The sequence below is a fragment of the Peromyscus californicus genome, unplaced genomic scaffold (genome assembly GCF_007827085.1).
Source record: "Peromyscus californicus insignis strain IS unplaced genomic scaffold, ASM782708v3 Scaffold_6__1_contigs__length_162567912, whole genome shotgun sequence".
NCBI lineage: Eukaryota > Metazoa > Chordata > Mammalia > Rodentia > Cricetidae > Peromyscus > Peromyscus californicus.
This window is the reverse complement of record NW_026294584.1, coordinates 27,240,566-27,257,080: the sequence shown is the minus strand read 5'-3', so window position 1 is coordinate 27,257,080 and position 16,515 is coordinate 27,240,566. Positions and strand designations below refer to the sequence as shown.

The following is a 16,515-nucleotide window of genomic DNA, read 5'->3' as shown; positions in this document are numbered from 1 at the left end:
GAGATAAATATAGATATTTTTAGAGTTACCTTGAGAGAGATTTTAATGAAACTCTTTCTGGTATGGATAGTGAAAATATGTTTAAGAAACTACTAATGGGCTGGGCATGGTGGTGCACACCTGTAATCCAACCACTTGAAAGGCTGGTCTGGGAGGACAGCGATGAGTTTGAGCCAGTTCAAGCTACATCAGGAGTATAAGCTAGGGAGGGCTCATAGCAAGAGCCTGTCTACAGAACAACAGAAAGGGAGGGAAGAAGTCAGGGAGCTAAGTAGGATATAAATTGCTTCATAAACATGCCAGTACCAATGGTCTCTTTGGAATCCTTTAAAAATATGTATTTCAAATACCTTAAAACATAACTAATACAATTTTAGTTTAATAAAGTACACCTTGAATTGGGAGTGTAGGTTCTAAAGTAAGAGAGCACATAGATTAATTAGATCTGCCTATAGTCGGGTCACCAACAGATTCTTTTTCATTACCTGTTTCTTTTCTATTCTGATGCACCTACCAGAAAATTTAAGTTACACATTTGTTTCCAATGCACTTCTTTCCTATGGTCAACTATAATTTATTTTATTTATTTTTAAGCAGCACAGAAATTGTACATATCTCTGTGTGGTGTTTCAGTTCATGTATGTATCATATGAAGTAATGGCTTTGGGAATTACAGTAAAGGTTCCAATCACAAAATAGCTTCAGGCCAGTGGAATACTGTTTATTATGGGATTTTATTTCAAGACACGGTGAATAAAAAAGCATTTGCATATTGCAGCCATTTGTACCCAGAAGTGTCTTCATGGAGGAAGATGTGCATTTCCTGGTGTATGTTCTTGCCGCACTGGATACTCTGGAATCAAATGTGAAAGAAAGATCCAGGTACCTGATAGTACAAATAATAGATAGAGGCATCTCTGTGTGTCTTCTACTTGGTAACTGACAACTGTTAATATTTATTTCCAAAGCAGAGCATATATGGATTCAATATTTGCCTCCAAAGCTAAAGCTAATGTCATTTTACACTCACACAAATATCTTATGTGCATCTAATGCAGTGCAACGTTTAGGTCCCACTGTACAGTGGGATGCAGGGTTCCAAGACCCCAGCAGGTAGCTACTCCATAGGAGGACATAGGATACAACCAGTTTATGCTCTGGTCAAATGCATCGAAAAGCCAGCCTCACCTCTCTCAACATACCCACAACTTTAAATTAGGAAGTCACTACCATACTCATTTAAGTCCAGCCCCATACATTTCTAATGGCCATGTACCAAAAATCAAGTCTGTTCTCATAATTTTCCCTGAAAAAATTCTTTCTCTTTTTTGTTGTCTATTAAAATCCATTTCTAAGATAAGAAATGTGCCGATCACTAGAATTAGGCATTCTAGAATCACTGAAATTTGTATTTCAGAAACTGAAGAACCAAGGCATGAACAGGGTTCCTTGCTGTATGAGACAGGGCCTCACACTGACCTGTAAGGAAACTGCTGTAACACATTTATTCCAAAGCTTCTCTCTAAAAGTTTGCACTATACCTGCTCAGTTACTACTCAAATTCCAGACTATCAAGATGTTGTTTGGTTCTGATTTCTATACATATTGAAGGTGTGTAGTGGTGACACACAGGTATGCATACATGTGCACATCTGGCAGTCTCCTCAAAGATGCCTTTCTCTATGAGTTTTAATATAAAATCCATCATATGCTACTTAGTCCTTCAAAAGGTCGGAGGGGCAAGCCCTTCAGATGCAAGGATGGGAGGAGGGTCAGAGGCTTGACCTAATCTTTAGCTGTGCAGTGACCTGCGAGACTATGTCAAAATACAACAAAACAGCCCAGAGGGCAGAAAGATCAAAATATACTGAAATATTATAATGCTGAAAATGATAAAAAAAATTCTTCTTGAAGCTTGAAACTGGATCAGTCTGTGTTGGGTGAAAAGTCAGTTTCTGTATGTTTTTCTTCCGGCACCGGAATATGGTCCTGCCCTGAAAATAGCAGGAACAAAATAGAGCCATGGTGTGAAATTCAGAAAGCAAAGTTGTTCCATGTTGAACTGGTTAGATATGAACAAGCCCTATCTAAGTCGGCCATTGTGTGTTCCGCTGAATAGAGGAGAGGAGAGTGGAGGAGAAAGAAAAGGATGTGGAATGAGGAATGTGTAAAATACTGGGGAGAAATGTGTAAAATACTCTGAATATGTAGCCTTTCCCAAATGATATAAAAGGCAGTTTTATTGGATCCTGAGTATTTTAATGGGATGCTTTTTGAGAACGGGTCACATATATATAAGTCAGTTTACCTTCACACCTGCTCTTGTTCAGATCTATTTTATGAAAACAGTGCTGAGTGTTGCAGCCAACAGAACCGAAAGGGCTTTGTGCATCATGTCAGAGGAAGAGAAAATAAAGAGCTATTAAAGGTCATACCGGAACTTGACTTTCTCTTTCTATTACAGATGAAACATCATTGAGAAACGTGTTCTATTTACAAGGCCTCTACCATTAGATATGAAACTTGATTTAGAAAAAGTTGAAGATAATTTTTGAAGTTTATTTGAACATTGCTTTAAAATATTATAAAAACTGAAAACCTAATAAAATATGGAATGATCTAAGTTGTCAGTATTAGAGGAAAACAAAATAAGTACTTTCGGTATTTTGAATTTGGCTTTGAAGTGTGGTTTGATATTTACACATTAAGTTGATATTTCTGATATGACACTATATTTGCAAATTTGTGTTTTTCTCAGTTCCAGCTGTGACTATGTCTTTATAAGAGGCCAGTCAGAATGACATGACACTTGATGTCTCCCAGATACACAGTGTTTAATGCAGAATTGGAGACTGTCAAGGCTTTTATAAGAACTTCAGCAGCTGCTGAAGGTCTGAGAAGCTGATACTGAAGATTCCAGCATAAAGCACCAACCCAGTGCTTTCTAGAGGACTTGCTGCTGCTGACGTGGTTCTTGATCATCCTCAAAGTCTAGCACCAATTCTCAGACACAGTGGGTTACTCTGAAGCATGTATTACATCGCTGCCACGAGGCTTTCAGCTATCCCAGCACCTAGGTACAGATACCAGTGGAAGAAAATGGTAGCTTAATAGTAGCTTGAATCATAGAACACCAAGAAGGAGGTGGTAGAAAACACACAGAAGCTATAGGATGGGAGGAGAGATGTGAAATACTGTCTTCGGGACAAGACATTGATATGACAATCGTGAACTCAGAGAAACTGCAGTCACTGCACACAAGCCACAGAAGATCAAGTTAGCCAAAATTCCAGCACGGATGGCCTAAATAGGTTCCAGGCCCCACCCCTGATTAGCTATTGGCAGTAGATAGTTGCTAGGGAGTAATTTCTTTCCAAGGGTTTGACCACTGCTAGACTTCTCATGCTCCAGTGGATCATTCCAGACCCGAGCACACATGGGGAGCGCTAAGTAGACTGGGCTATCAAAACAAAAAGATGCAAAGTTGATGGTGGGGGCAGGGTGAGGGGTGTTGTTGGGAAGGGGTAGATGCAGAATACCTTTTCATACCTGGAAAGGTATTACTAAGATCACAGTGCTGGTAAAGGACTAAGACAGGAGAGTCATGAGAGGACACATCCAGCAGAAGCCTGTGACAGGCAGACCATGGTTGCAATTCAGCTCCAAATCCTGGCTCTACATCATCCCAAGCATGTGGACTTATATAGAAAACATAACTGTCTTGTACTCTTGAATCTATTCATTTACAACATAATGGTTATCATACTTATTTCCAGGGCTACTGGGTAATTTTAAAGTTAAAATGTGGTTAATGTCAATTTTACAGTGACTGGCATGCAGCAACTGAAGAAAGTGCTAGAGTATGGCTCAGTGGAGAACACTGGCCTATCATGCATGGAAATCTGGGTTCAATCGTCAGCACTAAAAAGGAAAGACAAAGCCCAGCATATACATCTTAGTCTTGTTATTACTAATATTACTGCTAAAATGTAACAGTTAAATATGCTGGGGAATCAGTGGATGTCAATATTTGGTTTTATATTTTTCAATGATTACTACATTTAGTAGATATAATTTGTTGCCAAGTTTAAATATTTACTCTTTAAAAGAACCAAGTCAGTAATGTTTGAGTTACACAAGTAAAGCCAGTGAGCATAAACTTTAAGTCAACTCAAACAAACAATTCTTTGTGGCTAGTCTTTCTTGTCAGCCTCCAGCTCCCAAATAATGACACAGAGACTCATCATTAATTATGAAACCTTGGCCTTTAGCTTAGGCTTGTTCCAAACTAGCTCTTATAACTTAAATTACCCTGTTTCTATTAATCCACATCCTGCCATGTGACTTTTATCTCTCTCCCATTCTGTATGTCCTACTTGTTCTGTGTCTTGCTGGCGTATTTCCTCTTCTCTTCTTCTCAGAGTTCCACTTTCTCCCTGGAAATCCTGCCTAAACAAATCAGAAGGTGCCTTAGGCAGAGACAAATTTTTAAAGTATACAGAAAAGATTCTTCCATAATGTTCCCCCCTTTTGTCTAAATAAAAGGGAAAGGATTTAACTTTAACAGAATAAAACTATATTCAATAAGAACAATTATCAAGTAAAAATTACATTCACATTGTTCAGTTCATTTGTATTTGGCAAATTTCGAGAAATTTCTCTAATGATTATCTTATATTGATGAGACCAAAGTTTTATACCTAAACAAACCACTTTCTATCATAAATTATTACCAATCTAAAATTATCATTTTAGACCTTAAAACATTTTCTTAGATAAACAACTTAAGCTTTTATATTTCTCAACCTTATAAACTTTACATCTCTTATGTAAATTTATTTTTTGAATTTGATAACAAGGAAAACTGTAAAACTATATATGTTCTTCAATCCCATCAGAGACCTGAGAAGAATATAATATTACCTGAATAAACAAGAAATACAGAGCAAGCAACTTCCAAAACTATAGAAATAACAGAAACAGTTGGCTTCCTGGACAGTCACCCAAGGTTCCTCTGAAACATTAAAGCATCCCTCTTTGGCCTACAGGCCTAAAGTATCTGACAGACTTTTTGGTGAAGCAGCAAATTTTTAAAGGCTGTCTTACCTTGTCTTGGCAAAATTCAGCAGTTGCCTTCTTCTGTGTCCTGCTTGTCCAATTTGGACAGCTTGATGCCAGCAGTAGAGGCAATGGCTAGTAGCTAACTTTGCCACAATGAAAGCAAACTCCATATGGAGGGTCTTCAATGTCCATGAGCATTTTTTTGAAATAAATTGATGCTGCCAGGAGCAGGTATGTCTCACTGTCATGAAAAGCCTTATGTTATTAAAACATCTTAAATGTCATATTCTGTAGGTCTCTGAAGTGTTTGAAGACCATCTATCTATCTAAAATATATCTGCTTGACCTTGAAAACATACCTAACATGGCCACAAATTTGGTTGTTATAGATGACTAACTACTAACCTGAATTTCTTAATTTTCCTAAAAAATTTGTAATAACAGCTTTTAAAGACTAGAACTATACATTACATTTTTAAATGAGCTGCATAGGTACAATATTTTAAACAAGAGAAGAAATATATATATACAGTATAACAAAAATAACATTAAATTTGTGTCAATATACAAAAATCCAAACCAATATAAACTATTTGAGATTAATAGTTGCTTTTTAGTTTAAAAGTAGGTTCAATAATCTAGTCTTTTATTCTATCTGCCAGTGGCCATGTAGGAGGAACAGCATGTGGCAATTAAGTTTGAGAGGTCTGCCCCCCAGGAAGCAAAGCTCTGATGGGTGAATCTTGGATAGGCAAGGCCCCGAGGGCTTTGGCCCAAGAATGTGTCTTGCTACTGATGTGCCTTTAAATGTTTGGCACTGCCATTTTTCTCTGGTATCTGACAAGGTGTGAATGGGCATGGGGACAGTCCTACTGCTTTTAATGTAGTGTGATAATCTCATGGAAACATCCCATTTTGCTGGAGATTTTTGCGTATGGATTATTATCAAGATGATTTCTTTCTAAGCTGTACTGTTTAACTGTACCAATGTTTTGTATAATAATAGTGTTAGTTTAAATAGGATTTTGATGATTGAGGATCTTTAATAAATATAGTAAGGGATTTTGATAGAGGTTAGCTTAGTGGGAAAACGAATATAGGTAAAAGCAAGATATAATGTTTCCCCCACCCCTGGTAAAGCAGGGGTTGCAGAGAATAGAAAATTAAAACAAGGAAATGTCCCACATCTAGTTTCTCCTGAGGAGGCATATAGACTGTGACTTTGGTTAATGATTAAGAAAAACAATTGTGTCCCAGAAGCTAAGGTAGCTCAAGTTACTTTAATCTTAATGTTGAGAGGTGTGCTTACAGGTTTCAATGTGCATCATAGATAAAACGAAGCTTTAAAAAATAACTTAAAGTTAGAACAAGATGTTTTTGTTAAAGAATTTGAGGTAAAAAAAATCTTGGAAAACAATTTAAAGGCATACTTTTAATAGCTGAGCGAGGGACTCATAGATGTCAGGGAGCAGGAACAATGGTAGCCTGGCTACTGCTGACTGATGTGCCTTTCTTGCTAGGATAGGTTGGTGACCAAAGGTGATGATTAATTCCTTGTACCCATTTTGCCCTTAGCTTCCTTATATAAAAATATGTAGATGAATGTGTGTGAACCTTGAGGATTTTAAAGTAGAGATGACTGATTCTTTTTCATATGTTTTGTAATTCTTTGTAATGATTTGTAATTCTTTCAATATTTCCTATATGATTATCTTTTGAGATAAGTAATAAAATGGTTGGTAATTTCTTTGTAACCACAAATTGCAGCCTACCAGAAAAAGAACTGGTTAAGAAAAATATCTTGCTTGCTTACACTCTGTTAATCTATAACAAGTTGCTTGGGTATGAATGTATGTGGCTTCTTGGGATAATTTGTTTTTCATCTATAATATGTAGGTGTTTAATCATGTAAGGGGAATGTAAAACATGTTTTTTACTTGTATTGTTTGTAGTAATTCAATTAGAAATAAAATGTAACCACATTGTAATTTTTATACTAATTGAGAGATTTTGCTGGGGTATATAAGCTATAAGAAAAAAATAAAATTAGAAGGAAGACATCAAGAGAGACAGAAGGGATACATCTGGATAGAGGTAAGAAAAGAAATAAGGAACAGAGAGAGAAGATGATGGAGATACCCTAAAGATGTGTGTGTGTGTGTGTGTGTGTGTGTGTGTGTGTGTGTGTGTGTGTGTGTGTATGTATTTTCCCCTTTTCTCCAACCCCATAAAGTTAAGTTTAGCCCACATATCTGGCCCCAGAGAATGAAATTGTACTCTTAGATAGAAAAGTCAAGTTGAGTGATGAGTTCACTGACTCTATGGTTTCCCCCTCAATCCCTGAGCTACTGAAGCCTGGTCCTCATGGCAGCAGTATCTATCATTCCTATATCCCCCACCCTTTTTTTTTGTTTTTTTAGAAAGGTGTCCTTGAATCTAATCTCCTGCGCTTAGTTTCCTCCCTGACCGTGACCAATAACAACTTGCAACTAACCCCCCCTAAACTATGACAACCATCAATAATCCCCCAAATGACCAAAAATGCCAACCCCATCTCTTGGGAATGTTGGTGTCCTGTTCTCTAGGCTGCTTCCTGTTGTCTGCGGATGATGGCATCTTTGGGGGACCCTGAGAAAATTGGAATAATGATCAAACCTTGGGAGGGCTAGTTGTTTTCCAGTCTTGGTGTGATGGGAAAATGCAGGGTTTATCTGAGATACCAACTGGAGTAGTCTAAGAGGCTGGACCATCTCAGCTACCAGTTTTGAAGTTGTTCTGGATGTAGATTTTTGAGGAAACTAACAGAGACATTCTGAGAAACTGGATCACATGGGCTACTTCATTTGTATCTGGTTCTTATTTTTTCTGAAAGCACACAAATTTTTAAAGGTAACATACATATGTGTATTAACAAAAGTATGGAATTTGTGGCATGCAGAAGTCAGTTAAAGATGATTTTTTGCTCTGTGTTAGAGCAGGTAAAAGACATCTGTAACTTTATAAGTTAATTTGGATTGCATAACCAAACTGTAATATAAATTTTTAGACATGCCATATGAAAGGATGGCATTTAATAATAAGTAATAAGGACAATGTAGACAACAAGATTTATCATGTCTCATTCAGCCTCAGAGCTGTTTCCATGTTGAGGGATCATCTTATATGCCACCTGTCTTGTAGTTTTTCTTGTTTTATTTTTTTTCCTTTAGGACTATAGCCAAGATTTTCAGGAGGTCTCCCCTGATCAAATATGGTCTTTATTAATTCTGAAGGAATACAAAGCTTTTTTTTTCACCTGGGTAAATAAAGGCATAATTTCATCCCCAACATAATACATTTTCTGACTTCCACTCTAAAGTTAAGAGACCCTTACAATATATAGGCTGGTTTAATTTAGTAGTTGTTTTCTACAATCCAATGTCTGTCATCAACTGTCATGTTTTTATTAGCATCTAAAAAATTTAAAGTTAAGCACCATAAAGGATTCAGATATCCTGTGTATTTTCCATTCTTACATGGTTTTTTGTTTATACCATTTTATTCTATCTTTAAAGACATTATTATTTTTAAGCTATCTTTTTATGACTGTTTATACCCATTTCCTTTTCTTTCTTTAGCAGATGGATACGTTTTCAAACATATTGTACCTATTTGGAAGTTTTCTGGACTTGACTTTATACATGTCTGCAGTCTTCTCTGACTGTGTGAGCCAAACCTTCAGCAGCTAGGCCCTCCTCCTAGTGGTTAGCTTAGCACATGGCACTTGTGGCTGGCTCCACCCCTTTCAGGTCTGCAGGAAGCAGCAAAGGCCATGTCTAACCATCTCAGCAGCACCTAACCTTCCCAGTTCTGGGTAGTTGAGTCTGCACTAGGCAGGCATTTGTACCTGGTGCTGAGTGGAACACCAGCTGCTGGATGGCTTGGCTGCACAGCAGGGCCTTTTAAAAGAGTCCGGCCTCTGTACACAGGGACTAGCTGAGAGACTGAGGTCACCAGGAAGCCATGGCTGACTCCATGTTTGGAAGCTTTTTCTTAGCCATTTCAGGCCCTATGTGAATTTATTTGTCGCATATTGGGCATCAAATATAGCTAGTCTTTCTTTTTGGCCGTCAGTTCCCAAGTAATGACACAGAGACTTATCATTAATTATGAAAGCTTGGCCTTTAGCTTACGCTTGTTCTCAAGCAGCTCTTATAACTCAAATTACCCTGTTTCCATTAATCTACATTCTGCTGTGTAGCTTCTTTTATCTTCTCCCATTCTGTATGTCCTACTTGCTCTGTGTCTTGCTGACATCATTCCTCTTCTCTTCTTCCAGAGTTCCTCTCTCTCCCCAGAAATCTTGCCTAAACCAATCAGAAGGTGCCTTAGGCAGAGACACATCTTTAAAGTATACAAAAAAGTATCCCACAATTCATAGTAACTAGATGACAAAAAGGCTAACAAGGGCTGACACATAAGGAGAAATGCCGGAGAGCTGAGTGTGTACTGAGCTGTTTTGTGTAGCTGACGAGTGTTCAGTCGATGGATCTGTAGTCAGAAGTTTTCCTGTGTCCTGCCAGGTCCTGCTCAGACCCAAGTAAACACACAGATACTTATATTACTTGAAAACTGTATGTCCTAATGACTCAGGATCCTTGCTAGCTAGCTCTTCCAACTTAACTCAGCTCATTTCTATTAATCTATATGTTGCCACATGACTTTGTAACTTTCTGATACTTTCACATCTTGCTTCTACTGGTGGCTTGCAGCATCTCCCTACACTCCTTTCTTCTCTCTCTCTCTCTAGTTTGAAATGTACTGCTTAACCTCATTCTGCCTCACCATTGGCCAAACAGCTTTATTTATTAACCAATCAGAGCAACACATATTCACAGCATACAGAAAGATACTTCCCCTTTTTGTCTAATCAAAAAAGAAGGTTTTAACTTTAACATAGTGAAATTACATATAACAAAATAGTTATTAAGCAAGAATTATAGTTACAATATCTAGTCTATTTGTATTTAGCAAAATTAAAAAATACTCTATCATCTACCTTATTTTTGTGAGTCTAAAGTTTCATATCTAATTTATCTTTTATCATAACTAAGGAAGACTATAATTATAACTATCTAATCTTCAACTCCATCAAAGACCCCAGAAGGATATAATATTACCTTAGTAAACAGGAAGTGCATTGTATGCAACTTCCAAAGTTCTAGAAATAACAGAGACATCTGGTGTCCTGGAGAGTCACTCAAAATCCTCTGCAACTTTGGGACATCCATCTTCAGCCTACAGGCCTAGAGTCTCTGACAGACATTTTAGTGAAGCAGGAAATTTGAAGGATTGTCTTGCCTATTGACAAAGTTCATCAATCACTTTCCTCTGTGTCCTGCAGAATGTCTGGTAGTCTCCTTTGTGAAGCAGGAACCTAAAGAACCATCTCGTCCTGTTTAGGCAAGTTTAGTGGTCACTTTCCCATGGGTCCTGCATTTCCTGTCTATATAACATACTGTCAAGCAGTCTAGGCAAGAGTAGTTTCTTGCCCAAATGGCCAGTTTTGCCAAGAAGAAGATAAACTCCATATGGAGTGTCTTCAATGCCCATCTTCTTCTTTGAAGTAAATAGATGCTGCCAGGAGCAGGCATGTCTCACTGTCCAGGAAAGTGTAAGTTTTTAAAACATTTTAAATGCCATATTCTATAAGTCTTTGAAGTGTTTGAAGTTTATCTACCTAACTGAAATATATATATATATATATATATATATATATATATATATATATATATATATACTTAGAAAACTTAACTAATACAACTACAAGTTTGATTATCATAGATGACTAATTATTAATCTGCATTTCTCAACTATATACTATATATACACTACAATTTCTTTCTTTCTTTTTTTGGTTTGTTTGTTTGTTTATTTGTTTTTTGAGACAATGTTTCTGCGTGTAGTTTTGGTGCCTGTTCTGTATCTTGCTCTGTAGACCAGGCTGGCCTTGAACTCATAGAGATTTGCCTGGCTCTGCCTCCCAAGTGCTGGGATTAAAGGCGTGTGCCACCGAAGCCTGGCTACACTACAATTTCAAATGAGCTGCAGAAACATAATACTCTTAACAAGAGTAGAAAAAAATACATTATAACAAAATCAACTTCAAATTTGCATCAATATACCAAAATCCATAGCAATGTAAAACATTTTAAACAAGTTGTTGCTCTTTAAAAGTAGATTTAATAATCTACCCTTTCATCCCATCATATCTATAATACATCCTTTTCTTCTTTAGAAAGAGATTGCATTTATAATCAACCTCCTTTAAATAAAAACAAACATTCATAAACAATATTTTGGTAATTTGGGCGTAGCTTCTCATTCTACTTCCTGCTGGTTGGGGATGCTGGCAATCTTATGGAGTGTGGCAAGCCACAAGAATATGTTTTAAGGAGTTCAGCTGTGTATTAAAGCTATACTTTGACCGGCCAAGATTCTGTCAAAAGGCAAGCCATTTATTATGAATATTTGGTGTTATCCAGCTTTTAATATTTTTTATAGCTGTCTTCTACTATGAAATTCTTGCATGCCCAAATATTCCCAGACCATTTGGCAAACAGTTCAGCTCCTCAGACCTGCTGAACTTCTAGATAACTAACTTCCTCCCTGAGCCTAGGAGACAAGCTGGCTGGAGATGCAGAGCTTTGTTTCTTGTGCTAATGACCATCCCCTTGCCTTGAGGCCTAGTGGCTCTCCAGAACAACAGACTGAGAACAAAAGAGGTTTTTACATATCAAGGTGGAAAATAGGGTGGAGCAACATTCCTGAGGGGGGCAGAGAACCACATGGCAAGGGGAAGAAGGAACAGACATTTTCTGTAGAGGCAGGCAAATGGCATGACCAGGGAGAAGGGAAGAACACAGAGGTTCTGTAGATGGTAAGGCAGAAATCTTGTAGAGTTCATCAGATCCAGGAGTAGAGAGCAAGTAGAGATGGAGGGCGAAGAAACAGAGGACGAAGACGAGGCTGGAAACATAAGAGCTTAGTCGTTAGCAGGACTATGAGAGGGCAGTAAATGAGGGGACAAAGAGGAACTGAGTGTCAGGATGGAACTGAAGCTATACAGGCAGGATGTCATCCCAGAGAAATAAAGTAGATGGACAAAGTGCTTGGTATATCTAGATTTATTGCTGCCCTGAATGCTTGATGGAGCTGTAGCTGTGTAGACAAAATTTTGTCATAGAGGAAAAAAGTCAACAGACATAGGAGCATAGTGTATGTAGATTTTTTTCCCTCAGATATCCCATGCCAGACATAGCGTCTTTCCCAGACCCTAGGCAATCTACAATGAAGAGCCTGAGACAATTAAGAATTACAGTTAAGTCTTGACTGTAGTAGTCTGTGAGGCTATATTGATTATTGTTGGTTTACTATTTTAGAGGCCCTCCACCCAACTCCCAAATAAATCACACATGGAGGCTTAATCTTAACTACAAATGCCTTAGCTTGGATTAGTTTCTAGCCAACTTTTATTTTCTTTTTTTAATTTTTTTAAAATTTTATTTAATGTGCATTGGTGTTTTGCCATGAGTGTCATGTCCCCTAAAACTGGAGTTACACACAGCTGTGAGCTGTCATGTGGGTGCTGGGAATCGAACCCAGGTCCTCTGGAAGAGCAGTCAGTGCTCTTAACCACTGAGCCATCTCTCCAGCCCCTAGTCAACTTTTCTTAACTTAACTTACCCAGACTCCCTTTTGCCTCTGGGCTTCCCCTTTTTTATTCCTATATATCTTTGTTTGTTTCTTACTCTGTGATTGGCTGTGTACCTGTGTGGCTAGCCCCTGGAGTTCTCCCTTTCTCTGGCTCCTTCTGGATCTGTTTCTCTTTCCAGATTTTTCTCTCTATAAATTTTCTCTGCCTGCCAGCCCTGCCTATCCTTTCTCCTGCCTTGCTATTAGCCAGTTCTTTATTAGATCATCAGGTGTTTTATACAGGCACAGTAATACAGCATCACAGAGTTAAACAAATGCAACATAAACAAAAGTAACACACCTTAAATTATTCTACTACATGGATCCATGAGGCTTCCTGTGTAGTTTATCAGCGTTTAGTAATTGAACTGTGAGACCTGTGTGGCTTTAGTGGGCCTTAAGTGCATTTGTTGTCACATGCTTTCTCTATTTAAAAATAATACAAATTAACCCTGGGTGTGGGACTCAAAGGGAGTGTACACATATAGCATTCAAGATGCTGTGGTTCTGATCCCCAGCACCAAAAATAAAGAAAATTATGATGCATAGTCATGTTGAAACAAAGACGATTGCATCAGTGTTGTGTTAAAGAACTACACCTGAAGTTTGATTCTTCTAGCCCCCAAGGCCTTTTAAGGCATCCTGAGCCACAGTTGCTGCTCCTATCTCCTGATTAGGAAGGGTCCTGCTGCATGACTGAGGTAGACTTAAGCACATGGCTTCACAGATTATGCAGCTTTTCTTTGGTGTCATGCTGTGTTATTTTTGTGGAAAGAGTCTCACACCTTAAGGCAGCCTCACACTAAAGACTCTTCTGTGTAGTACTCTTTATACATCCACTGAAGATATTTCAAGCAATAAAAAAGAAGAGCAAACTAGGTGTTGTTTCAATGTGTGTGTGTGTGTGTGTGTGTGTGTGTGTGTGTGTGTGTGTGTGTAAGACAGCCATGTCTGCCACTCTTCACACCATTTAAATCTCCATTGTTACCTTATGTATTTCTACGGTGAAGTGAAATTAGCAGATTTGCCCTGCAGATGGTGCCAGAGTCACAGTTCTCATATTACGCATCCTAAATACAAGGCAACCCCTTTGATAACAGCATTTAATGCAAACATGACATTTTTCAATAAGAAAATTATTTACAAGCCTAGACATCTCCATTACAGCTAGTGATTACCTGATAACTGTAGGCACTTGCCTTGGCAGTTCACAATCCCCATTGTGCTTGTAAGGGATGTTGTGTCGGTGTAAAGATGCAGTGATGTACTGAAGTCATCAGAGGTTTACATGGTCTTGAGTAATCTTCAGTTACACAGACTGTATTTTCCCCTTTATCCTGTCAATTTGGAAACATTGATTCATGAAAAGTGACAGTGTTCCAGGAAGTTGAGAGTATGTTTTCTGGTGCCATTAAAAAAGATTATAATCCCAGCCATATGTATGACATCATGATGAAAAGAACCTCTATAAAGGAGAGTACTCACCTAGATGTGTTTCTCCCCTCTACTGTCGTTTTTTCATTTATTTTGAGACACGGTTTTTGTAGTGTAGCCCACAAGCTGGCAGTGAATTCAAGGTAATCCTCCTGCCTCAGGATATTAAAGACGTGAATCAATACATCTTAGCTTTTGTCACTTCATTTTGGTCAAAAGTAAGTGCACTTCCCATGGCTAACTGTTCCTGTCTGGGGAGTCTTTGATTTGAGACACTATGAGTTTAAGAACTAGCAAAATTACAGTCATTTTTATTATAGCAATAATTATATGTAATTTTTAAAATCAGTGCTAGAGATCAAAGCAGGGCCTAATGCCTGCTAGGAAAGGCCTTGACTACTGAGTCAAACCTTTAGCTATTGGTCTTCAACTTAAGTGATGATAGATCTAGATAAAATATATGAAGAGTTATGATATCAAATTGAATTATCCTCACCAAAGCATCAGTGACAACTCTTGCCTAGTATGGTCAAAAACTTTTGTAACTGTCTACTTTGCTACTCTATTTTGGGAGCTCAGCACAAACTCCTGTTTTCCTTCACTGTCTTAGTTTCATGTTGTTCAAGCTGAGGTCCTTTCCTGCCTAACAGCTCTGATGACTATTAAACGCAGATTCCTGGGTTAACTCATACTGCATGGACCAAGGTTGAGTTATTGGGGAACAAGAACTGTCAATTAATTTATATGGCAGGCTCTGTGTCAACTGAATTGAGGGAGGTACACATGTTCCACTCAACTGCCTTACTGCTCTGTGTCCTGGCAGCCCTCACTGCTGGTCCTTTGATGACTGGAATATTCTGGTGACTACGGGATTCAAGAGAAAACAATAACAACAACAACGAACTTTAAATCCCTTCTTGAGCTGGGTCAATGCTTTCTTCAGATTTCAACCAAGACCCATCTCCTTATATTGAAGCATCAATACATTATCAAAACATTACCATTACAGATGAAATAGATAACATAGACGAGTCTACAGTCTGATCAGTTCATTTATGGTAGGAAGCAGTCTGCTCAGAGGATTTGAGTTGAGGGGTTTACGTTAGGAGAAAACTGCGAGGAAGCCACAGAGCTTGCTGAGAAAATTTTGACTCACAAGCGAATGTTTTGAAACAATGTCATTTTCAGCCCCTCACTGTAAAGGACAAAGCAACTGTAAGAGATGGGAATTTGCACTACACAAACATAAAGCCTGAATTGGCATTTTGAGGTTGTCATTAAGCTGTGTGCTTGGCTCTGTTCACTATGAGTGGGGTTTTCTAAAGCCATAAGGTTGCATCAAGAAGAACATGGGGATGGAAAAGAAAGAAAATGGATCACAGCTAAATGTAGATGCTCAACATAGGTATAAAAGCTTCCAAACATAGGTCTGAAGGGAGTGGGTTGACAAGCAATCCTTCAATAAGAGAAAAGAATCAAGAGCTGTGCCTATCAGTCCTACTCAAATGAGCCAATCTTATGGTTGTTTCTAATTGTTTTCTACATCATCACTGCTTTCCAGGTGAATAAACATTGACTTCCCACTTCATTGTGAAAATCCTACAAATGCAGACACAGTTCTGCCAGTCTCTATTACTGAGCAGCAGTGAGAAGACTTGCTAGGAAGATGTTCTCTTTCCTCCCTCAGGGACTGCTAACCTGACAGGCATGCTCGAAGCAAAAATGAATAACCAGTTTGTAGCATCCCACAGAACATTCATGCTGAAAATATGCATGTACATCTCTAGCTAATTAGGCCCCAAGTTCTTCTTAAAAGCCACATTGCAATTAATTAAAATGATTGCCACTCAGTACTTTTTAAAAAGAAAACTGAGTAAATTCTTTATTATGTGTGCATGTAAAGTAAGCCCACTTAAGCTGCCATGTTACAATTTCTGTGCTGAACTATTTATAAGATTTATTTAATGCCATTATTCAGTTGTTCGTATGAGTAAAATTGTCATAATATTATAAATCTCTTGTCTAATATTTACCAGCACTTGAACTAACAACTGAAAACTAAATTTAAGATTTGTAATTTTTTTTGTTATCGATCAATTTAGGAAGAATGACCACTTTGGGTTCAATGCTATGAAGAAGGACCCATCAGTGAAAACTCTGACTACTTAGGGAGAGAACAAAAAATTTTAAGCTGGTGAGAGTCTCCAACTTCAATCTCTAGTACCACAAGTTATAATAAAACTGGCTGGGGATATAACTCTCTCTATACACATATGCATATGTTTA

The 16,515-nt window shown here is 37.9% G+C and overlaps 1 protein-coding gene across 1 annotated transcript in view; it reads left to right on the top strand.

Annotated features, from left to right (window-relative positions):
- Vwde (von Willebrand factor D and EGF domains) overlaps positions 1-918 on the top strand; it is a 70,818-nt gene extending 69,900 nt beyond the window's left edge. Inside the window, exon 29 of the mRNA XM_052721842.1 lies at positions 779-918. Within this exon, the coding sequence (XP_052577802.1) occupies positions 779-909 (131 nt within the window). The 3' untranslated portion in view covers positions 910-918. The remainder of the gene's footprint in view (positions 1-778) is intronic.
- Positions 919-16,515: the final 15,597 nt, after the last annotated feature.